The sequence below is a fragment of the Mauremys mutica genome, chromosome 9, assembly GCF_020497125.1.
Source record: "Mauremys mutica isolate MM-2020 ecotype Southern chromosome 9, ASM2049712v1, whole genome shotgun sequence".
Classification (NCBI taxonomy): Eukaryota; Metazoa; Chordata; order Testudines; family Geoemydidae; genus Mauremys; species Mauremys mutica.
Genome location: NC_059080.1, coordinates 14,563,906 through 14,589,714, shown reverse-complemented (window position 1 = coordinate 14,589,714; position 25,809 = coordinate 14,563,906). Strand labels below are relative to the sequence as shown.

General features: G+C 44.2%; 1 protein-coding gene across 1 annotated transcript in view; it reads right to left on the bottom strand.

Annotated features, from left to right (window-relative positions):
- The window catches only part of STAG2 (stromal antigen 2), a 174,916-nt gene that overhangs the window by 81,672 nt on the left and 67,435 nt on the right, over positions 1 to 25,809 (bottom strand). The window contains exons 2-6 of the mRNA XM_045030088.1: positions 24,799 to 24,941; positions 19,631 to 19,709; positions 18,403 to 18,564; positions 17,241 to 17,337; positions 13,374 to 13,450 (exon numbers count right to left, since the gene is read on the bottom strand). Of these exons, the coding sequence (XP_044886023.1) occupies positions 13,374 to 13,450; positions 17,241 to 17,337; positions 18,403 to 18,564; positions 19,631 to 19,709; positions 24,799 to 24,842 (459 nt within the window). The 5' untranslated portion in view covers positions 24,843 to 24,941. The remainder of the gene's footprint in view (positions 1 to 13,373; positions 13,451 to 17,240; positions 17,338 to 18,402; positions 18,565 to 19,630; positions 19,710 to 24,798; positions 24,942 to 25,809) is intronic.

Here is a 25,809-nt window from a genome sequence, read left to right as displayed (position 1 = left end):
CCAGTACTAGAGGTGTCCGGATGGTCACAAGAGCCAGGTCTCGCCCCAAAGATGTTGAGCGTCTGACCTCAAAAGGGGACGCCTTTTCCTAGGTGGATGAGCCGGGGACCCATTTCTTCTTGTCTTGGCAGAACAGTGAAGATTTTCTTTTGTGATGAGCAGCGAGTGGGGACTGGCCAATGACCAGGCCGATGGTGACCACCACAGAGGAGAGGTATCGGGGGCCGGGTCTGAGGTTGGTTGCAGCGAGTTCTCCATTAGTAAAAGTTTTAGCCTCAATTCACAGTCCTTTCAGGACCGAGCCTTCAATTTGAGGCAGTGGGTGCACTACTGTGATATGTTCCCCTCACCCAGGGTATGTACCGTGATCGGCCATCGCTCACTGGGATGGCCTCATGGCAGGAGAGGCACTACAATGGGAGAGGCACCCTGGAAATCTGGCTAAAGCCCCGGTAGGGAAGGGCATAGAAAGGGAAACCTATGTTAATCTAAAAATAATGGGGAGGAGGGAGCCAAAGGAAAAAAAAATTAAGAGTGGGTAAAGGAAAGAACAAAAATTAAAGGAAATAGCTACTAACTCAGAAATAGTAACGAAAGCACAAGTATTACTAAGGACAGTAAAGACATATGCAGGTCTCTGCTAAGGATTCCGTCGCAGCTCAAGGCCATTGAGAAGGAACTGAGGGCGGGTGGACCGCCCAGAGCTATATAGATTCCACTCATGGTGCGATACGGGGAGGAGCACACGTGCTCAATGGGTATGGCTACCGAAGATCTCCAATCCCAGGTGCAGAGATGCTATCATACCCACAGTGGAGCACCCACAGGGACACTACTCAAAGGACAACATCTAAAATTAAAAAAGAAAACGACATTTTGGCCTTACTGCCATAGGGTATAACTCAAAAAATTTTGATTGTTTATTTCCAAATTGTGACAAAAATGTCTTTTTATACATTTAGTCTGTGCAATCTCATCTCGCCTGGCAGATCCTGAGACATATGATAAAATGTAGAGACTTATAAACTGATTTCTGAGAAAATCTGTTACCATCTTAGGCAAAAGTATTTTAGAACCAAGGTTTATTTTTGTTTTTTGTTTTTTTAAATACAGAGCAAGAAAGATCAGTCATAAGACCCTGCATCTCATTCACCCTAATGTTCAATGCAATAGCCAATAAGAAGGCAATTTACAAGGAAATAGCATAAAGAACATTCCCATGAAGGGTCAAAGGATAAAACCATCAATTAGGTAAGACCCAAATTCAAGTCCTGGGGACTTAAACTTACTTCCATCCATTGATGAACCCCTATCAGCTATTTTAAAAAAAAATACTTGAACTGATGAATAAGGACAAAATTAAAGACCCCCCCCGCCCTCTCTCTCTCGCTCTCTCTCTCTCTCTCTCTCTCACACACACACACACACACACACACGGCTGACATGGACAATCTGTGAAGATAAGGAAAAGCTAAGATTCTTCAGAAATAATATAATCCAATATCCACAGGGAATCTAATTTTCCTTAAGCAGTTATTTTATTATTTGTATTCTAATAATCCCTCATTAATTGAGATTGTGGTCCCTCTGTGCTAGGCACTGTAAACACACAGTAAGAGACAGCAAAATAATTAAGAGAATAGAAGAAACTTTCAAATTTCAATGCACTTTATTTACTTATGGAACGTTGATTCCAACAAGACCGCTAAACTCTTTTGAAGAAAACTAGGACTTGATTATTGAAACTGCTAGGTGAAGGGACTCAAGATGCAGATGGAGGAGTCAGCTTTCCGTTTGACAAAGGAAGGCTCCATGGCAGAGCTAACAGATTGGAGTACCACAAGTGTGTAATCTAAGATGAGGCAAACATTATTACTCCAATCCAGTCCTTATACTTTTCCCCAGTATCTTCAGGAGAAGCAAAAACTCAGCAAAGGCATCAAGAACCCCTTTCCTTCAGCACCAGGTGGCAGCTTCCTATTCAAAGTTTATATCCATATCCTTGTATAGCCTGAAATAAAATCTCTTGCACTTGCTATTTAATGCTTTTTTACAAAAAAATTCCATTCTAGATGTGTGTCACTGAAGGAAAACAGAGAGGGGCTATGGAAGTCTCTAGGGAAAAAAAATTCTGCTGATTTTGGCCCTTGAGACTGGTATGGCTAAGGATATTTTTCACTCCGCTAAAGAAAGCGATTAGCCCATTCTGAATTCATAATTCCAACAGATAAACTACTCCAAATTAAAATAAAGTATACTGCATACCTTGCAGCCTGGCTGAATTTGTTTGTAACAAAACTGACAGTGTTCTGAATAGCTTATCTTAATATATTACAACAGGAGACTCCATTTAACATTTAGGACAAAGCAACATTAACTAAGAATATGAACACATAAGTAGGGGGCTGGAGAACATGACTTATGAAGAGAGGCTGAGGGAACTGGGATTGTTTAGTCTGCAGAAGAGAAGAATGAGGGGGGATTTGATAGCCGCTTTCAACTACCTGAAAGGGAGTTCCAAAGAGGATAGATCTAGACTGTTCTCAGTGGTATCAGATGACAGAACAGAGTAATGGTCTCAAGTTGCAGCAGGGGAGATTTAGGTTGGATATTAGGAAAAACTTTTTCACTAGGAGAGTGGTGAAGCACTGGAATGGGTTACTAGGGAGGTGGTGGAATCTCCTTCCTTAGAGGTTTTTAAGGTCAGGCTTGACAAAGCCCTGGCTGGAATGATTTAGTTGATGATTGGTCCTGCTTTGAGCAGGGGGTTGGACTAGATGACCTCCGGAGGTCCCTTCCAAACCTGATATTCTATGATTCTACAAATGGGGAAGAAATTCACTGGGGCCTGAAGACATCTCACATGCTGTTAAAGGAACCAAATAGACCTGAACTCTTCCAGTGAACATCCTTGATTTTCTTTCTCAACACCCTCCTAAGATGACTATGGCATGTCTTCTATGGCTCCCATTTGCAGCAAGGCCAAGATCTCCTCTTGTAACTATTTTCTAGGAGATTGTTCCCTAAAAAGGGAAGGGGAAGGAGGGTTAGGCTTTGGTATGGTCTTGAACTAAACGAAATACTCTTATTCAGCCGCCAAGACCAATAGTTTTTAAAGGATTTGCCTTCCATGCCAGATAGTCTCCAAAAGGTGGGACAGAAGGAAAAAAAAAACTAGGCACAGGATTAGTTATAGACAGCTGCAGCGGCACAGGAGCCAGCAAACAGAGCTGTAAACAGGGGAGTTTCAGTGGGAGTTCTGTTGGAGGAGAAGGTTTTTGTATTCTGTGTATTATATTTTGCAGTTACACGTGTGGAGGCTGGTAGGGGTAGTGTGCTGGGAGAGAGGCTGAGCTCTGATTAGGGGGTGGGGCTTCTCTGCTTAGGGGTCCTATAAAGGTAGCCAGCCAGTCAAGCAGCGGCATAGACAGCTGCAGCAGCACTGCAGCCAGCAAACAGAGCTGTAAACAGGGGAGTTTCAGTGGGAGTTTGCAAGGGAAGGTTGCGAGGGAGACTGAGAGACCTAGGCAGAGGAATTGACAGGCTAGTGAAGGGAGTGGGTGGTGGTCTGCCGGTGTTCTGGTGCCTGCTGGGGGTTTGTTTTGCTGTAGGTGGTGGTGGTTTGCTTTGGTTTGTGTTTCCTGGACTAACAGGTTTTAGGTGGGAAGGCTATGACCGAGACAAAGGCAGCAGTGAAAGACACAATGAGGATGACTGGATATGGAAGCTGCGCCATGGACATGATCCTGGAGGGGGTACCTGAAAAGAGTTTCATCTGCATGAAGTGCCACCTGATAGAGCTGACAGAAGAAAAGATTGGAGGACTGGAAATTTAGGTGGAACCTCTGGTTGAGTTTAGAAGGAGGTTCGAGCAGATGATGGAGCAAAGACATGAGGAGGCTGAAGGGAAAAGCTCAGACTTGCAGATGGAAGCAGGACCAAAGAATTCTGAGGGGAGACTGCTGATGAGGAAAGTGATGGTGGAAGCATGTGACTAAGAGAACCAGGCAGAGGAAAAGACAGGCCAGTGAAAGAGAAATAGAGCTCAGGAACAGGTTTGCAGAGCTGGAAAGTGAAGAAGGGGCACAGCAGGTAGTCGCTGAAGGTGAGAGGGCAAGGAAGAAGAGAGGAGCAGCTAGTCCTATAGGAAGAGGAGAAGAGTCAACACCAAATATGAGCCCCAGGAGGATACAGGATGGGTTGCAGAGGATTGCAAGGGACAATAGAAATCGAGAGGACTTGCAGCCAGAGGGAACAGGGGATAGACCGGAGAACCACACTGTCACCAGGAAAAGACAGGTCTACGTGATTGGGGACTCCTTACTGAGAAGAATAGACAGGCCTGTAACTAGAGCTGATCCGGAGAACAGAAGGGTGTGCTGTCTGCCAGGTGCAAAGATACGGGATGTGGACTTGAGGCTGAAAAGGATCCTAACGGGAGCGGGAAGGAATCTGCTGATTGTCCTTCATGTGGGAACAAATGATATGGCTAGATTCTCACTGGAACATATCAAGGGAGACTATGCCAGGCTGGGGAAGACGCTTAAGGAAATCGAGGCTCAGGTGATCTTCAGTGGGATTCTGCCTGTTCCTAGAGAAGGGCAACAAAGGTGTGACAAGATTATGGTGATCAACAGATGGCTCAGACAGTGCTGCTATAAGGAGGGCTTTGGGATGTATGGCCACTGGGAAGCATTCATGGACAGAGGGCTGTTCTCTCGGTATGGACTTCACCTGAGTAAGGAGGGAAATAGACTTCTAGGATGGAGGCTGGCACAACTGATTAAGACAGCTTTAAACTAGGAATTTGGGGGAGATGGTTGAGAGATGTCCAAGTAATCGCCATGCCATAATTTAACATTGAGAGGGAAGAAAACAAAGTAAGAAAGGATACAGCCATGGGTAGGAGAATGGACACAAGGAGGAAGGATAGTGTAGATACCAGTCTAATAGGTGATACTGGTGGTAGAATGTCTGTGCCTAATCAGGTAAAGAATGTCAGTGAAGCCAAACGGCAAAAATTAAGATGTTTGTACACTAATGCGAGGAGCCTAGGTAACAAAATGGAGGAACTAGAGCTACTGGTGCAGGAAGTGAAACCAGATATTATAGGGATAACAGAAACATGGTGGAATAGTAGTCATGACTGGAATACAGGTATTGAAGGCTATGTGCTGTGACAGAAAGAAAGAAAGGCAAAGGTGGTAGAGTAGCATTGTATATCAATGATGAAATAAGAAGTGATGGAATGGATAAGAGTTTGTCTGGGCAAAAATCACATTGGGAAAGAAAGCTACTAGAGCCTCCCCTGAGATAGCGGATAGAGACCTCTTTAATGTTTTAAATGAAGTAAACACTAATGGGAATTGTGTGCTCATGGGAGACTTTAAACTTCCCAGATATAGACTGGAGGACAAATGCTAGTAATAATAATAGGGTTCAGATTTTTCTGGATGCAATAGCTGATGGATTCCTTCACCAAGTAGTTGAAGAACCAACAAGAGGGAATGCCATTTTAGATTTGGTTTTGATGAGTAGTGAGGACCTCATAGAAGAAATGGTTGTAGGGGACAACCTTGGTTTGAGTGATCATGAGCTAATTCAGTTCAAACTAGATGGAAGGATAAACAAAAATAGATCTGGGACTAGGGTTTTTTATTTCAAAAGGGCTAACTTCAAAGAATTAAGGAAATTAGTTCGGGAAGTGGATTGGACTGAAGAACTTGTGGATCTAAAGGTGGAGGAGGCCTGGAATTACTTCAAGTCAAAGTTGCAGAAACTATCAGAAGCCTGCATCCCAAGAAAGGGGAAAAACTTCATAGGCAAGAGTTGTAGACCAATCTGGATGAGCAAGCATCTCAGAGAGGTGATTAAGAAAAAGCAGAAAGTCTACAAGGAGTGGAAGATGGGAGGTATTAGCAAGGAAAGCTACCTTACTGAGGTCAGAACATGTAGGGATAAAGTGAGAAAGGCCAAAAGCCATGTAGAGTTGGACCTTGCAAAGGGAATTAAAACCAACAGCTACAGGAGAGTGATTTTTTTTTCTTGGATTGTTTCTTGATACATTTGGATAAAGAATGCTAAGATAGCCAAATAATGCCAGACTTCCATTCCATCTGACCTGTCTTTTTTTCCCTCCCTCTTCCCACCCCTCCCACATCCCCTTTTCTGCCTACGTGTGTGGTTTGTTTTTTTTTGCTGTTACCCCTACCCTAATATGTTATATCTATGCAGTGCAGTTGTAGCCATGTTGGTCCCAGGATATTAGAGAAACAAGGTTGGTGAGGGTAGTATCTTTCCTTGGACCAACATCTGTTGGTGAGAGAGACAAGCTTTCGAGCCACACAGAGCTCTTCTTGAGGTCTGGGAAAGATACGCCTAGCATCACAGCAAAACACAAGGTGGACCAGATTGTTTAGCATAAGTAGTTAGCACATATTGTAAAAGACAGTTACTCACCGTTGTAACTGTTGTTCTTCGAGATGTGTTCCTCATATCCATTCCAGTTAGGTGTGCGCGCACCGCGTGCACGTTCGTCGGAAGATTTTTACCCTAGCAACACTCGGTGGGTCAGCTGGGCGCCCCCTGGAGTGGCGCCGCTATAGCGCCGAATATATACCCCTGCCGACCCATCCGCTCCTCAGTTCCTTCTTGCCGGCTACTCCGACAGTGGGGAAGGAGGGCGGGTCTGGAATGGATATGAGCAACACATCTCGAAGAACAGTTACAACGGTGAGTAACCGTCTTTTCTTCTTCGAGTGATTGCTCATATGCATTCCAGTTAGGTGATTCCCAAGCCTTACGTAGGCGGCGGGGTCGGAGTGAGATGTTGCAGAATGCAAAACTGCTGAGCCAAAGGCTGCATCATCTCTAGACTGTTGAACCAATGAGGCAAAGGTGTTAACCGGGGACCAGGTAGTTGCACGACACATCCCCTGGAAGGGTAAGTGAGCCAGGAAGGCAGCAGAAGAAGCCTGAGCCCTGGTGGAATGTGCAGTAAGGTGGCTCGATGGAACATGGGCCAAGTCAGAGGAGGTGCGGATGCACGATGTCACCCCAGATGAAATCCTCTGGGAGGAGACGGGTAGGCCCTCTGACCGGTCTGCCAGTACAACGAAGAGTTGGGGCGTTACGAAAGGGCTTTGTCTGCTCGAGATAGAACGCGAGCGCCCTACGGACATCTAGGGAGGGCAAATGTGCTCCCCTCGCGATGAGTGTAGCTTCGGAGCGAAGACCGGAAGGAAGATATCCTGATTGATATGCAAGGTCGACAGCACCTTAGGGAGGAAGGCCGGACGTGGTCAGAACTGCACCGTGCCCTTGAGAAACACAGTATACCGTGGATCCACCGTGAGAGCCTGAAGCTCAGAGACTCGTCTGGCCAATGCAAAGGCTACAAGGAAAAACTGTCTTCCAGGACAGATATATCAGCGAGCATGTTGTCAGTGGCTCGAATGGGGCAGTCATAAGACTGGTTAGAACCAGGTTGAAGACCCAGGTTTTGGTGGGGCGGCGAACTTGGGGGGTGTAAACGCCCCAAGCCCTTGAGGAACCTAGAAACCACAGGGTGTAAGAATATGATGCGGCCACTCTCCCCTGGTGGAAGGTAGAGATGGCTGCCAAGTGTACCCTTAATGATGGCACCGCCAGGCCCTGCCGTTTGAGAGACCAGAGGTAGTCCAAAATGGAATGGATCGGAACCTCGGTAAGAGAACATTGTGCGTTTCGTAGCTGCAGGAGAAAACGTTTCCACTTGGCCAGATACATTAACGGAGTGGAAGGTTTCCTACCACCCAGGAGAATCCTGTAGAACCGAGGCAGAATAACGCAACTCGGATCGGTTTAGGCACACAGCAGCCATGCTGTGAGGTGCAGGGATAGCGGGTCTGGGTGGTGAAGTTTGCCGAGATCCTGCGTTATGAGGTCTGGGCAAAGAGGCAGGGGAATCGGGTTGGCTACCGAAAGGTTTAGCAACATGGTGTACTAGTGCTGCCTGGGTCACACTGGAGCGATCATGATCAGGTGCGTTCTGTCCCTGCGGAGTTTAGCAGGACCCTGTGAACCAGCGGGAACGGTGGAAAAGCGTACAGCAGACGGCTCTTCCACGGCATCAGAAAGCCTCCAGGATCGAGCCCAGGGAGAGGCCTTGGAATGAGCAGAATTTGTCTCTCTCTTTCCGTTCTCGCGAGAGCGAAGAGGACTATGCGGGGAAAGCCCCACTTCCGGAAAACGGAATGTATAACATCCGGAGGAATCGACCACTTGAGAGACAGGAAGGATCTGCTGTGGCGATCTGCCAGAGTGATCTGGACCCCTGGGAGAAAGGACGTTACCAGGTCTATCGATTGGGCTGTGCCGAAGTCCTGGAGTTGAATAGCTCCCAGCAAAGAGGGGAGGACCGTGCTCCTCCGTGCTTGTTTATGTAACCCATGGCCCTTGTGTTGTCTGTGAACACCGAGACTCAACGGCCTTGCAGGTGCTGCTGAAACGCCTGGTACACAAGGCAGACTGCTCTCAGCTCCTGGACATCGATGTGCAAGGCCAGCTCTGGAGCCGACCGAAGGCCTTTAGTGCGAAACTGACCTAGGTGAGCCCCCCAGTTGAGAGATGGGGCGTCCGTCATGAGGGACACCGAGGGGTGAGGCAGATGGAACAGCATCCCTGCACACACCAGGGAGGGCGTCGACCCCCAGTCGGGGGAGCCGAGGACGCTCGGGGGGATCGAGGCGACTCTGACTATGCTGTCTCTGCCCGGGTGGCACACCGAGGTGAGCCACGACTGAAATGGACGGAGGCGAAGCCTAGCATGATCGGTTACGAACGTGCAGGCAGCCATGTGACCCAGGAAAACTAGGCAAGCGCTAGCCAAAGTTGCCGGGAAGGTCTGTAGACCTTGTATAATTATTACCATCGCGTCAAACCGAGGCTGAGGTAAGCAGGCTCTGGCGAGACTGGAGTCCAGGATGGCCCCAATGAATTCTATTCCCTGTGTGGGAATCAGAGTGGATTTCTCTATATGGATCATCAGGCCTAGACGCAGGAATAGATCCTTGTCGATGCCCACATGACTGGTAACTTGGGCCCCGGTGGACCCTCAAGTGAGCCAATCATCTAGATACGGAAAAACGTGCATCCGACGGTGGCGGAGAGAGGCGGTGACTACAGCCATGCACTATGAGTGCACTTGGGGCTGTATAGAGGCCTAACTGACGCCAATGACTGTCTCAGCGACGCCTGCTGGCAAAGTCCTGCCTTTGTCTAGGCGCAGGGTAAGATCAGTGAGGTTGGGGGCGGAAAGGTCGGCGCTGAGTCACCGGCATGTGCATGCCAGGAGGGAGCACAGAGTGACCTTGCCTGTCCTTTAGGCTTTGCGGGCTAGGGTCAGGTTTTTTTGTTTGTTTGTTTGTTTTTTGTTTTTTTTAAGAACAGGCCCTTGCCATAGAAGGGCAAGTCCTGTATAGTGTGCAGCAGCTGCGAGGGAAGGCTCGATAACTGGAGCCATGAAATGTGCCTCGTGGCAACACCCGAGGCCCGGGTCGTGGCTGCGGAGTCAGCTACATCCAATGAGGCCTGGAGGGAAGCTCTCGCCACCTTCTTCCCTTTTTCCAGGAGGGCAGCAAACTCTTAAGGGAGATCTGTGGAACCGACTCTGTAAACTTGCCCGCCGCCGCCCATAGTAGCGGCTAAGCAGGGCTTGCTGGTTTGCTACGCGAAGTTGCAGGGCCCCTGCCGAGTACAGCTTACGGCCCAGTAAGACCATTCGCCTAGCCTCCTTGGGTTTAGGGGCTGGTGCCTGCTGGCCATGGCGTTCCGTCTCACTGACAGACTGGACGACAAGGGGGCGGGGGGGGGAGGTGTACATATAGGTACCTGTAGCCCTTGGAGGATACTATGTACTTGCGTTCGACTCCCCTGCCCGCAGGCGGGATAGTGGCTGGACACTGCCAGATGGTATCCGCATTGGCCTTGATCGTCCGAAGGAACGGTAGGGCCACTGTAGTGGGGCGTCAGTCGACTGAATGCCCACGACTGGGTCCTGTATCTCTAAGATGGGATCACAGGTAGGCCTTTGGCCTGATGGCACGCCCAAAATGTACAGGGTGACCACTGATGGGGTCAGGGTCCTGGGCCTGGGGCACCTGGAAGACTCTATACGCGCAGGACTGTGATTCAGATGTGCACGCCAAACTGCCTGCGCAGGACGACAGTGATGCATGTTTGGATGGCCATGGAGGCGCTAAAAAGCCCTGGGCAGAGTCTCCCTCTCAAGCTGACGTCGCTCGACGTGGCACCGGGGATCGGTACTGGGAGCCATACCGGTACCGGGAGCGAGAACGGCACCTGCCACCGGAGCGGTGCTGGGAGGTCGACTGAGATCTCAAGGCTCGACGTCGGGAGTGGCTGGAGCGGTGCCGGGAGCTGGATCGGCGCCGAGAGTACCGGGCCGGCGAACGGGAGGCTGATCGGTGCTGCGAATACGCCCGGTACCGAAACGGAGAACGGTGCCGGGACTGCGAGCGGCGTCAGCACCTGGATTGACGACGGGACCGAGAACATCTGCGGGACCGCGATTGTGAACGGTGCCGCTCCGCGGCGCCGACGGAGGGTGGTCTGATCAAGGCAGGCTTACTAATCGACTATATAACCCGCACTGACGGCGCTGGGGGTTGAGGCAGCGCAGGCGCTGTCATTGGAATCAACTTCCTCGACGTGGAAGTGTCTCTGGCGTGGAGGGAATAGTGAGCTCAACCACGGCTCGCACTGGGGAGTGTTCAGGTACCAGACTCGACGGCTCTTGCGTGGCCAGAGTCGACGGTGCCGATATTGTCGGTGCCGCGGTAGGTAACAGAGCCGGGCGGTCAGATTAGTATAGCGCTCGGGCTGCGGAGCAGGCGGCTCTGACGCAGCTTAATAGTGAGCTCAACCACGGCTCGTACCGGGGAGCTTTCCGGCACCGGACTCGACGGCGCCGATATTGTCGGTGCCACGGCAGGTATCGGAGCCGGGGCAGTCCGACTTAGTATAGCGCTCGGACTGCGGAGCAGGCGGCTCGGACGCAGCAGGAGTCCTGTGCCTCTTCATCCTCCAGGCGAGGGTTCTGTTCCGAGCGGACGTCGGTGCCAGCGATGGCCAGTGCCGGGAGGCCTTGGCGGTACCAGCGATCCGGTGCTGAGGGAGCACTTCTTGAAGACTAACCAGCGCTCGGAGCCGAGAGCGGAGGAGTAAGAGCTGCCTCCCTCAGGAGCTACTTGAGACGAAAGTCTCACTCCCCTATTGTTCTCGGCTAAAAAGGCCTTACAAATGCGGCACTTATCTGTTAGGTGAGATTCCTCGAGGCACTTAGGAGAGGATCTCTTGTCGGCATCAGCTTATGGCCGGCCGAGCACGGTTTGAAACCCTGTGAACCGGGCATAGTACCCAGCACCGGTTGCGGGGAAGGGGATAATCCCCGAACCCCTGTGACTATATACTACAAACGAATAAAGTTAACTATACCAATCTAAACTATATATACACAAGAATTAACGAGAGAAACTACAAGTAGCTAGGGAAGTGGAGGTCAGCGAAGCCGCGCTCCACTGTTCCAACGACCGACACGGGCGGTAAGAAAGAACTGAGGAGCGGATGGGTAAGCAGGGGTATATATTCGGCGCTATAGCTGCGCCACTCCAGGGGGCGCCCAGCCGACCCACCGAGTGTTGCTAGGGTAAAAATCTTCCGACGAACGTGCACGCAGCGCGCGCACACCTAACTGCAATGCATATGAGCAATCACTCGAAGAAGAAGGGACCATTCAAGGTAGAGTGGCCCACTAACACCTCTGCAATCATAGGACAAAAAGAGAGGGTTAGTGGATTACAGATTGTTGTAATAAGCCATGAATCCAGTATCTTTGTTCAGTCCATGATTTTTAGTGTCTAGCAAAGTTATGAATTTAAGCTCCCAGGCTTGTCTTTTGAAAGTGTTGGGCAGGTTCCCTTTGAGGATGAAGACTGATAGGTCAAAAAGAAAGATCACTTTGTGAAAAATGTTCACCCACAGGTGATGTGGAGTTTTTGTCTTTTAACATTTACTTGTGAGTTCATTCGAGTATGTCGTGATGGTCTGGTTTCATCAAGTAGTTATTATTGAAGCATTTAATACACTGGATGAGGTACACCACATGTGATAGATATGTGCAAGATAGATGAATCTTGAGAGATGTGTTGTGGGGGATGTTGATCATCATAGCAGTGGAGATACGTCTGTAGGTTTTGCATCTGTTGTTCTGGCAGGGTCTGGTGACACTTTGAGTTGGTGTCCTGGTCTGTGGGGAGCTTGCCTTTGATGAGCAGCTCGGAGAGGTTGGGGAGTTCTTTGAACGCCAGAGGCATGGGTTCATCAGAAACAAGCTCCCCACAGACAACATTCCCTTACATCATGTGCTAACTACTTATGCTAAACAATCTGTTCCACCCTGCACTTTGCTGTGATGCTAGGAGTACTTTTCCCAGACCTGAAGAAGAGCTATGTGTGGCTCAAAAGCTTGTCTCTCTCTCCAGCTGAAGTTGGTCCAATAAAAGACATTACCTCACCCACCTTGTCTCTCTAATATTATAGCTATGTTGTACTGTCTGATTTTGCAGTTCTGACAAGTTGCGTAATTACATAATTTTATTGGATAGCCTGTGAAATGTGCAGTATTTGGTGATATACACAAGCTGTAAATCGTTTACCATTTTTGTATTTTTTTAAATGAAAATTAATTTAAAAAGGAACCTGGAAGCAGATGAAGTTGGACGTTTCCTTTAAAAACTGTTGATGCTACTGAAAAAGCTTTCGTTTTTTAAAATGTCATCAGGCTCAGCCACTCCTTTCTTCTTATGCTGAGATTTTAAACTTTGCCATTCTCATTTTAAAAAAACAGAATATTTTAATAAAATATCCTGCTGCTTTCTTTTAAAAATTTTTTTTTTAATTTCTCATACTCATACTGAATTCAAATTTGACTTAAAAATCCACAACACTGTATGCAATAAAACACTCCATTTGATTTCATGATGAAATGATGCATTCCTTGAGATTTTCAGTCATGGGATGAGTTACTAACTGGTTATAAAGTCATGCCAAATACAGTAATTTTTTCTAATACCAACTCTTTCCCCATGTTATTAATATATTTTATAAAAAAGAACAGGAGTACTACTCCTGTTCTTTTTGCGGATACAGACTAACACGGCTGCTACTCTGAAACCTGTCAGTATATTTTATAGTTGCCCCTAGTTTAGAAATTTATTACTGGGGGCATTATCATCCAGCAACCTGAATAAGTGAATTTCAAAATTATTAGATTGCAGGAGATTCTCAGAACCTGTGTGTGTTAAAACAGTTACCTCATCAAATTCTTCAGTCATTTTTCGGATTATTTCAGAATTCTGCATATGTCGAAACATCTCTGCTGTAACAACTCCTACAATTCAGATATTAGATTATTAATACTGTAGATATAAAAGAGGCATCACATATTAGCTAGCGTCTGAAAAAAGTGCAGACAACTGTCAATTTATAGACTCTAAACTTCTGAAGTTTTTCATACAAAATAAAATTACACAGAAAGACAAAAAATATGATTTAGTCAAACATGTTCATTGTCTGTACACTAACAAATTCTTTAGAGCATTATTAATTAACTATTGATGTTAAACAGCAGAAGCACCCACATATATTTTGGGAAACGTTATATATACAAATTTAATTGATAAGATTCATATATTCTCCTTCAAATTGTAAAAAATTTTTGGAGTACATCAATTTTTTAGGCTAAAAACGGATTGGCTGGATTCTACATTTCTAGAAGTACAGATGCAATTATTTATGAGAAATTTAGTTTGATACATTTGAATACAATCATTTTACAAAGTTGCATAATTCCCTGCAAAATAATGCAATTATGAGATAATCACTAAGGACACGATATTTTAAGGTGACAAGCTCAACTCAAAATGAAACAAGGAGTATTTGAATGAATAATATAACATGACATCTTACAGCTCTCTTTTCAACGCTCCCTCCCTCAAAAAACCCAAAGGCAAAAATAAACCAAAAAAATCAAACTTTCAAGGCTGAAAATTGAAAATTCAAATTATTTTAAGGCAGGAAGGACTAGAACTACTGTAGAGATAGGTTGCTCAGAGTTCCAAATGAGAGGAACCACTGCATCTTTAGGATCCTCTCCAGCCAACTAAGTCACAGAAATGAGGTCAAGAGTGAACCAATCTCCACAATCCTCACCCAGAGGTCTGATGTGGTGTGATGCCTTTGATGACAAAGGGTATGTTTTGGGAAGTGGGGGCTCCTAGAAGACCTCTCCTACTCAAGATTGAACTACAAATCACCCAAGTACCACACCTGCTTTTGTAGATAACATGGAATATCTCACTTCTGAGAATGAATGGCATTTGCGCCTGACTACAACACTGGATGAGAGACTGCATTCATGTGAACTAATCTTACAGTATCTAACGTGCTAAATAGAATCATATAATGATTTTCCGCAGTTACTGGTACCATAAAATGTTTTAGAAGAAGTTTTCAGCTACAGACATCTAAGTCATTACAAACATTAACAGGTAGATTTTAAAAAGTGATACGAGGGCATAAAAAAGACCTCTTGGTTCCTATTTCAACTATACTCACTGCTTCATGACATGGATCATGGTAAAAAATAAAGGACTCTGGAACTTTGGTGCCAACATCAAAAAGATGCACTACTGAACTGAGTCCTGCTCTTGGAGGTGTACGGAGCTCTAGAACAGCGGTTCTCAACTGAGAGTCCTTGGCCCCCTGGGGGGCTGAGAGCCATTTCAGGGGGCCCCACAGGTCCCCGTGGCTGAATCATCAAACCCCGGCGCCTCTGCACCAGGACTGGGGCTAAACCCAAGCATCCCCACCACAGGCCACGGGGCTAAAGCCCCAAGCTGCAGGGCTGAAACTGGGAGCCATGGGGCTGAATCCCTGAGCCCCGGCGCCCCCGGTTGGACTAAAGCTGAGACCCAGTGTCCCCTGGGGAGTAAAAGCCAGGAGTTCTGAGTTTTGGTGTTTCCCTGGGGCTCAAGCCCAGGTGTCACTGTGGAGTTAAAGCCAGGAGCTGCATGGCTGAAGCCTAGAGCCACAAGCCCTGGCACTCCCTGTGGGGCTGAAGCTGGGAACAGAGCTGCAGGGCTGAAGCCCTGACTCAGTGTCCCCCCACAGGACTGAAGCCGTGAGTGGAGCCACAGGGCTGAAGCCTCTATCCTCAGCCCTGAAGTCTGAAACCCAGCGCTCCCCATGAGATGAAAGTCCTGAGCCCATGGGCAGAGTTGAAGGGTACTGGGGGCATCGTGCCCCCCTCCTCCCCGAACTGAAGAATCTTATCCTGACCATGGCAGTCCTAGGGACAGCTCCACACCCCATCATCTCCTTCTCTCCCCCAGCCCGGCCCCTTGGCTAGGTCAGAGGCCAGAAGCTGGAGTCAAGCCGTGCAGGGCAGCTGCTGCTGGTGCTATGGAGTCAGAACTCCCGCATCTCCTGCTGTTGTTGCCTGGGGTTGCAGCTGCTTCTCAGCTCCCAGCTGTTTTTGACTGCAGCCAGTAAGGGCCACCCGGGTGGGGGGGAACCCTCTGGGGGCAGCAACCGTGGTGGGGAGCCCCCAGTCACACAGCCCCCCATCTACCCATCCCTGCACCCTGAGCTACCCCTTTGTCCGCACACAGCCCCTAGCTACCTCTGACCCTACACGCTGAGCTATCCCCTGCCTTCACACAGCCCCTAGCTACCTCCCTGCCTGCACCCGTCCCTAGCTATTTCCGTCCCTGCACTGAGCTACCCTCTGCCTGCGCACAGCCCGTAGCTATCCTCGCCTGCACCAAGAGCTGCCCCATGAGCAACCCTCTAGTTATCCCTGCCCCGAGCTACACATACCCCTGCCAGCACAGAGCCCCTAGCTGCCCTCCTACCTGCACCCTAGAGTCCCCACTTCGAATTATAATTTTTGATTGCACTCCTCCCCCCCACAACCCAGACAGGCAGGGTGGCCCGCTGAGGTGAGTAAGGGGATGGAGATGGTGCTCCCTCTCCAGGTCCCACCATGAGGAACTGGCCCAAGCGCCGCCAGACCCTCCCCCTTTCCCCCCAATAGAAGTAAAACTACGTCTATGCCCAAGGCGCCCCCCTCCTTACGCCCTGGAGGGTTTTTTTAGGAGTACGTGGGGTGGGGGGTGCTCAGAAAGAAAAAGGTTGAGAACCTCCGTTCTAGAGGGGTACTGGAGGTAATGTGCATGTTCAAGGGATGAGGAAATGCCTGATGAACATCACTTTACACACATACACCCCATCTAGAATATTACCCCATTGACTCTGGAGTGAGCCATCTACAGTCTTTTCTTCTGAAAAGGGAGAAGTTAAGAGAAAAATGGAGACGAATGAACGAGATTGATGGGAGGGGAATCACAAGACTCAAAAAAAATAAAAATAAAATAAAAAACCCCACCCCCCACAGGAATAACATAAGAGCCTCTCTAGGCCACCTATCTCAAGACTACGCAATAAAGATCTTTCAAATCAAAAAAAGAAAAAGCTGTATTAGACTTCAAAGTTAAATGTTTGCAACAGATGAAACTATTTAATGTCCAACTCAAATCCAATTTCTAAAATGGAACAAATTAGAGGCATCACATGACAGTCAGTGCCAACAAAATTGCTGAAAGTCTTTCTGGAATGTTCAACTATAGTGAAATTCATCAAGGGGCAAAAAAAAAAAGAAAATCACAGTCTTTCCAGTGTGGGCTGGCTAAAGTATGATTCGAACTTAAGTTTCACCTGCGTTTCTATTTTGCTGAAAAAAGTCATTCCCCTAACTAAAATAGTTACACAGGTAAAATCCCTAGTGTGGATGAAGTTATTATGCTATAAAATTAGTTATATCAGTGTAGTTACTCCCTTTTCTGTACGGAAGATCTATATTAATATAAAGCACTTTTGTACGGGCATAACTGCACCCAGTCTAGGAGGATTCTACAATTTTAACTGTACCAGTATAATTAATGCAGTACAACTGCCTAGTATAGACTAACCGTAAGAGTGAGAAGGTATTCACTACACCATCAGCATAACAGCAAAGACTACTAAAGAGAGATTTGGCAGACAATTATCTAAACAAAAGGGATGTAGAATAGCTAGGAAAGTATTTTAATTTAACATGCTTCCAAAACTATACTTCTTACCTTTGCAGCCTGAACACTGAATAAAGAAGTTGATGAGGTCAAGAAGCGCTATATCTCTGTCATGTTTGTATGACTCTATCCAGTCATCCACTACAGACTGGGTCATGGCGGAGGGCAGGGGAAAGAGGTAGAAAGAAAAAATAAAAACTCTATTAGCTTTGAATAAATTGATGAGAAAGTGAACAGTATTTCTCAACGGCTTCTCAGAACACACAAATGGAACCCTTGAAATTTACTGACTGATACTGAGTAAAGGTTTTGAATCACCCTTTACTATTACAATACTTTCCTTCCAGAAATGGATTCCTGCTTTACCCTGTAAATATATACAAGCACAAAACGGACCATTAAGTGTGTGCAGCTGACAAAAGCATATAAATATTGTGCTTCCAACAAATGACAGAATTTAGTGCAAAGGCTCTGCAATCCTATTAGTAAGGGGAGGTGGAGAAGTGTCTGATTAAGAAACTTATTAATCAGCCTCAAATTTCCAGAGAAGAATCCAATCCAGCTCCTGCTCATGTGATATAGATTTGCAAGAGATAATTTAAGCTGCACTAATTTGCGGCAGAAATAGATAGACCTTTAGTGGTAGCAACTTTACACAATACCAGGAATTTTATCTTTACCCATTTTAAGAATTCCCATGTTACCCTTAGTTATTAAATGGTCACAAAAATCCTTTCTCCTTACTTTAGCTTTTTAGCAAGCACTGGTAACCCCCCACATACTTTATATTGCAGCTTTACTGTTATTATGTGCCCCTCATAACTATAAACATGATCTATATCTATTTAGTCATTCAAGCTACTTAAAGGAATAAGTAAAAAATCATATGTAAACAAATGAAAACATCCTATATTTGAGAAACTATATTATTAAGAGTCTTTCCATTTTACGTCAGTATTTACACATTACGTTTTCATCTCTCAATGAAAACCAACTCAGTCAGTCAGTTTCACATTTAGGTTCTTAGTGATGCAAAATTTGGGTTTCAAACACTGTAAGGGAATATTTGTTTAAAGATTTTTAAACAAAATTGTTTAAAAATTGGGGAAAAACCTGTAGTGGGTTTAATTTTTATAAAAACTTTTTTTAACTAAATTTGCAGCCAAACTTAAAGTTGAACATCCCTTTAAGCCTAAAGAGACTCAAATCTTACCTGCATAGCACTCTTGCCCATTTTAACAACCTCAAACAGCATCATGTTTTCCACACCATTCTGTTGGTGATGTCCATTCATCCGGTTTGGACCAGCAGGTTTCCCTCCTCCGTTTCCACCTTTCCCCTTTTCTCCTGGGCCTTTTTTCCCTTTTTTACAGGTCTGCAATCAAATCAAAAGCAAGTTTAAAATCACTACAAATGTAAGAACATAAGAACAGCCATATGGGTCAGACCAAAGGTACAGCTAGCCCCGTATCCTGTCTTTTGATAGTGGCCAATGTTAGATGCTTCAGAGAGAATGAACAGAATAGGTAATCATCTAGTCATCCATCCCCAGTCACTCATTCCCAGATTCTGGCAAATAGAGGCAAGGAACACCATCCATGCCCATCCTGGCCACTGATGGACCTAGCCTCCAGGAACTTACCTAGTTCTTTTCTGAACCCTGTTATAGTCTTGGCTTTCACAGCATCCTCTAGCAAAGAGTTCCACAGGTTGACTATGTGTTGTGTGAATAAAAAATTCCTTTTGTTTGTTTTAAACCTGCTGCTTATTAATTTCATTTGGTGACCCCTAGTTTTTATGTTATGAGAAGGAGTAAATAATACTTCCTTCCTTACTTTCTCCACACCATTCGTGATTTTATAGACCTTGATCATATCCCCTGAGTTGTCTCTTTTCCAAGCTGAAAAGTTACACTTTTTAATCTCTCCTCATATGGAAGTTGTTCCATACCCCTAAATCATTTTTGTTGCCCTTTTCTGTACCTTCTCCAATTCCAATAGATCTTTTTTGAGATGTGGTGACCAGATCTGCACACAGTATACAAGATGTGGGTGTACCATGGATTTATATAGAGAAAATAGGATATTTTCTGTCTTATTATCTACCCCTTTCCTAAGGATTCCCAAAATTGTTAGCTTTTTTGACTGCTGCTGTACATTGAGTAGGTGTTTTCAGAGACCTAGCCACAATGACCCCAAGATCTCTTTCTTGAGTGATAACAGCTAATTTAGACCCCAACACTGTATATGTATAGTTGGGATTATGTTTTCCAACATCCATTACTTTGCATTTTTTAAAAGAAAAAGGAAGTTTAGATATTTCTAGTTCAATTTTTCCCCCCACAATGGTATAGCCACATAACCAGCATTAAAACAATTCTTGTACTTCTCAGTCTGCACAAAATTTCAAGTGTTTCAATATCCCTGATAAACTGAACATACTTTTCCTTTGCCTTGTTTTTGATTTTTTCCTTCAATATCTTCAAAGTCTGTATCAGAAGAAAAGTGTGTTTCAGACTCCCTGTAATGACAAACAAATGTTTACTTACTTTCAGAAACCTTACTGCCAAAATAATTGTAGCAATATTATCTACATCTTCAATAAGACTATGTCAACTCAGTATGAACAAATATTTAAATTTAGGCTTTTCCTTTTAAATCCATTTTGTCCTAACAACTAATTAACATGCTAGAGAACTGTAAATAGAAGGTTCTTTCTGCTGACAACACAGGAAGGTGTCTTCTGTGAAATCAAATGACTGTGGAATTTTCTTTCCTTTTTTTAAAAAACTTACAGAAATCCAACTATTGAACATTGAAGCTGGTTGAAAAAAAAATTTTTCAACAAAAAAATTCACAAAAAATATTCTGGCTTTTTCAACCAGATGTGTTAGAAAACAGATAAAGAGATAGTAAGAATCCTCCTCTTTATGCACACCCTTTAGTTATCTTTACCTAGCCCCCACTTTGAAAAAAAATTAAACATACTTGAAGTAGCTTTGTATTTTATCAAAACTCAAATTTTGTAACATGTAAATTGGACAGCCAAGAAAAACATAACATTCTGTGTTCAATTTTAATGAAAATGTTGACATGCTTTTTGCTCAAAACATGTTTACAAAGTGCTTTTAAAAGTCTTATCCCTACAAATATATTTTATTACCGTAATTTAATTGTATGATAAGCCACTGCAGAGACTAGACGCTAATAAAACCATTCCTGTCATATTAGTAACGATTGATGTCATATATTCACAATATTCAAATATTCTTGATCCCTGATTTGTTCTTAATTTAGGTTTGATATAGGAAGGTACTTAAGCATGTGCTTCAGTTCAGTCCTATTCAGAACAGCACTTAGGTGCCTACACACAAGGCACCAAGATAAGCACATATTTAAAGTGTTGTCCTGAATAGTGATGCTTTCCTGAGTCAGGGACTAAAGAGTATGAAGTTCAGACTGTTAACTGCGCAAAATTTGCTTAAATTGATGTTTTGTGAAATGGCAAGATTATTCAGAAGAGAGAGATGACTCACCCTGTGCAGTATCTAGTTCTTCAAGATGTGTTTAGCTATGGGTGCTTCCCTTCAGGTGCACATGTGCCCCACACACCTTCTAACAGAGATTATTGTTAGCAGTGACTGCTCAAGCCCATACATACACTGAGAGTATATTAGGCTGCACGGGTGAACCACCCCAAATTCCTTCTCCACCCATCACCGAGTCTCAGAAGAAAACTCAGAAGGAAGGAAGGTAGGAGACCTATAGGAGAACACATCTTGAAAATTACAGTTATTGCACAGGGTGAGTAACCTCTCTCCCTCTCTGAGTAATGTCCCTATGAGCATTCCACTTCACGTGACTGCCAAGCAGTATCCCCGTAAGGAGAAATGAGCTTTGGAATTGAGTCCAGAACGGAGCAAAGAATTGCTGTATCAGATCTAGAGGCACTGACTAGGGCATAGCATCTAAAGAAGGTATATACCAAATACCATGTAGCAGCTCTGCAAATCTCAGATACTGGGACACTATTAAGTAGAGCTATAGATGTAGACTCTGACCTCATAGAATGAGCCAGCACACAAGGAGGAGGTAGAATGCCGGCTGCAATGTAACAAGCAAATTACAAAGCAGAAAACCAATTTGCTGGTCTTTGGGTAGAAATAGCAGAACCTTTAGATCTGTTTGCAAATGAAAAAACCAGCACTAAATCGTTTTGGAAATTTCTTAGACCATCTAGTCAGAAAGCTAATACCCTCCTGACATCTAGAGTATGAAAAGCAGTCCCCAGATTGGAATTACATGGCTTTGGAAAGAAATTGTTAGGTAAATGATCTGATTCAGATGAAATTCAGAAGATACTTTAGAAAAGAAATTGGGATGTGACTAAGGAAACCTTATCCTTGTATAATACTGTGAATGGAGGATCAGCCATCAAGGCCCCAGTTGCTCCTACTCTGCAGACTGATGTAATAGCCACGAAGAAGGCTGTCTCCATAGACAAATTCAGTAAGAAGCAGGTTGCCATCAGTTCAAAAGGAGGTTTCGTGAGCTTTAAGAAATAAATTACGGCCCCCAACCTGGGGACTTTTACCTGTGGGAAAGGATTTCCCAGACCATTCATAAAGCCTATGGTTGTAGGGTGAGTAAACAGTGAAAACCTCTCAATTGTGATATGAAAAGTTGTTAAGATGGCTAAACGAATCTTGAGAGCACTGACAGTCCTTTTTCTTTAGTTGCAGTAGGTAATCCAGAACAAGCAGAAGTGAGGCAAATTCAGCAGTAATTTTCTGGAATTCACACCAGTGACTAAATATCTCTACTGTTGAAGAATTTTCCTACTATTCAGTAATATCTGTTGTAGCTCTGCAGTACAGTTCGACTTTAATCCCGTGAACTTTCACTCCCCCTGGTGATTTCTTGGGGCGACCATTTACCCTGTACCATGGGAGCACTAAGGTGTGCCCTCCATCCTAAGAGAGATGCATCCATGGTTATGTTTACCATGGCGTCGATTGAAGGAAGTAATCTCCCGTGCATATGTAGTGATGAACCTTCCACTGCTCTAGTATGTGCTTCACCTATTGAGGAACTGACACTTGTTTGTCTAGGCCGGGGTCAGTAACCTTTCAGAAGCGGTGTGCTGAGTCTTCATTTATTCACTCTAATTTAAGGTTTCGCGTGCCAGTAATACATTAACGTTTTTAGAAGGTCTCTTTCTATAAGTCTATAATATAAAACTAAACTATTGTTGTATGTAAAGAAAATAAGGTTTTTAAAATGTTTAAGAAGCTTCATTTAAAATTAAATTAAAATGCTGAGCCCCCCAGACCGGTGGCCAGGACACAGGCAGTGTGAGTGCCACCGAAAACCAGCTCGAGTGCCGCCTTCGGCACGCGTGCCATAGGTTGCCTAACCCTGGTCTAGGCTGTGTCTGTTTGGCAAGTATACTGACCTGAGACAGCCCTAGAAACTGCAGAGGTGTAATCTCGCATGTTCTGTCATGAAAGTGCAAGCCTACAAGTGACCTAGAAGTTGATGACAGTTTCTGACTGAAGTCTGAGAGCTCCCTTGAATAGTTCAGACACGCATCATGAACCTGTTCACAGAAAAGAAGGCCCTTGATGCCAAGGAATCCAGGGATGCCCCTATAAATTGTATGTTCTATATGGGAGTCAGTGTGCATTTTCCCACATTCAATTGAAGACCCAAGTCTAAGAACAAAGAAAGTGCCCTTTGCATGACAGTCAACACCTCTTAGTGTGACTGATTAGGAATGGCAATATACAAAAACCTGTAGGAGAACACTTCAACCTCCCTGGCCACACAATAGCAGATCTTAAGGTGGCCATCCTGCAGCAAAAAAACTTCAGGACCAGACTTCAGAGAGAAACTGCTGAGCTTCAGTTCATCTGCAAATTTGACACCATGAGCTCAGGATTAAACAAAGACTGTGAATGGCTTGCCAACTACAAAACCAGTTTCTCCTCTCTTGGTTTTCACACCTCAGCTGCTAGAAGAGGGCCTCATCCTCCCTGATTGAACTAACCTTGTTATCTCTAGCCTGCTTCTTGCTTGCTTATATATATATATATATATATATATATATATATACCTGCCCCTGGAAATTTCCACTACATGCATCCGACGAAGTGGGTATTCACCCACGAAAGCTCATGCTCCAAAATGTCTGTTAGTCTATAAGGTGCCACAAGACTCTTTGCTGCTTTTACAGATCCAGACTAACATGGCTAGCCCTCAGATACTATACAAATCTATTTTGGTTAAACCACATTTATTTCAATTTGCTTTAAGCTGATTAGGAATCAATTTAAACTAAACCAAAATAAGATATTCTTAAAATAAAAAATGCCCATATAGACTTTTCAAGAAAAACAATAGACAAAACCTATGTCTTACATAAACACAACACATATCACACAAAAGTTTTAATTTAAAAACCTTTCCGAAAAATACATTGTGAAGAAGCAAATAAATCACACAAACCCAAATCCAATTTGGGGACATGCACACAATTTGGAGAAACTGTTTCTTGATTTAACAGTTGTGTGTATTTAATTTTCTTGGAGAGTGGAGGCAGAGGAAAAGAGAAGGGTAGGGAGTAATAGGGTTAAGTGACTGGGCTTAGTAACAGATAACAGAAAGTTAACCTTAGAAATCTATTAGACTCTGCTAATCAATATATTTTTTAAAAAAGTCTTAAATACTACTGATGATGCTCTAAATCAATTTTTTCCAATCACATCATCTTCCCCCCCCCACCACCACTACTTTTTTAATATCCTCAACCAACCCGAAGAAAGTTGGTACTCTTCATTAAGCACTAATTTTACATAGAGATCGAATTTTAGGTACTTTTCAGCTGAAGTCATGACTCAAAGAAGGGTTTTTAGAATTTCTTAAAAGTGAACTACAAAGGAAAAAATTGATTATGTATAAAGAAGGCCTAAAAGGTTTCTGTCTGTACCTATGAGATGCATTTTGCTTTTCCTCTCCTATTTAAAAAACAAAAACAAAAACAAAAAACCCCACATTAGGAACCCAGATTTTGTCTACCCTGGAAGATTATGGACGACTGGAGAACCAGTAGGAAGATATCACAAGTATCTGAGAAGTGATATAATCTACAGTTAAAGTTTATCAAAAACACACACACACAAACGAACAAACATTTGGCAAAAAAGCAACACTTTCCGTTAAGGATTAAGCAATCCTAGCCCTTTAAAAAGAGACCTCAATCAACATCTGTCTCCAAAAACAGGAAGACAACGACTTGACATTACTCATATTTCTGTCCAGAAAATTTCTAATCCAAAAGAAGTGTTTTTCAGAAAGTTATAAGTATCAGAAAAATGTTTCTATAATGGAAACTATTCTGTGACCATGACAATAGCTTCTCCTACTAGCAAAACGCTTCATTAAAGATTCTAAAAATCTATAGCAAAAAATAAAGTTAAACCAGTTATACGATAGCTATTTTAACTCCCCTGGAAACACAGGACACCATTCAAGCAATGCTTTAGATTTAAATCACTGTAACTACTTGACAGAATAACCTTGTTATGGCTGCATTAAGCACTGTTACTTACTGAAGGAGAGTAAAATCAGTTGGTATTTCTGGAGCTGCTATCATTTCTTTATCATCTTCTGGACCACCACTGTACTGGAAATATGTTCAAAAAACAGTTTACGGTGGGCAAGCACGTTTTCTTCCTTTCACAAAAGACAATTCCTATTAAAAAAACACAACCAGGTCAATCTTTACTCTTAATGAAATGCGCAAAAATTTTACTGTTATTAATGTCTTCTACTGTATATCAGCCTTTTCACATATATTTCAGAAGATCAGAAGTTTACTTTTCTCCTTTTAAATTACAAATTTTTATAAGTGCTGTTTCCCCCACCAAAATCTCTCCCCAAACTCCTGCAACAGCATCACAATATTAAAAAAAACAAACAGCAAAACATGGTAAATGATATATAGGGGGAAAAAATCTCATTAGAAGCAGTAAGGAGAATATTGATTATGTATAAAGAAGGCCTAAAAGGTTTCTTATTAGTCTAGATCATTTTAGAAGACTAATCTAAAGAACAAAACCTCAATTTCTTCTTTGAACTAAGGCCTTGTCTACATCGGCAGTAGCTACACACCACAGTGAAAAAAGCAGGCAGTGTCCACAATGCAGTGAAAGGCTCTGGCAAGGAGAAGGCAGCGGAGAAAAGCTCCGACAGAAGGGAGCTGCCAAAACCTTTCACCAAAGGGGAAAAGCTTTGGCAGAAGGGAGGCAGTGGGACACTTAACTGCTAAAAATAAAAGTGTTGACATAAAAGGCACTGTGAACCATTTAGGGTGCATACCCTAAACTTCTGATGTATCTTTACACTACTCGCCCAAGCAGAGCCTTATTTATACCAGTGCTAGTGGGGCATGCGGCAAGTGAATACTACATGCCACATGTAGTACATGTTAAAAATACACAAAAAGGGGGTCTAAGAGATATTGACTTTTCTGCTGGTCTACTCTTCAGTGTGTTTAATATGCCAGATTAACATCAATTTTTATACTGAAAGCATTTTAACAAGCTGTATCTGATTAATTC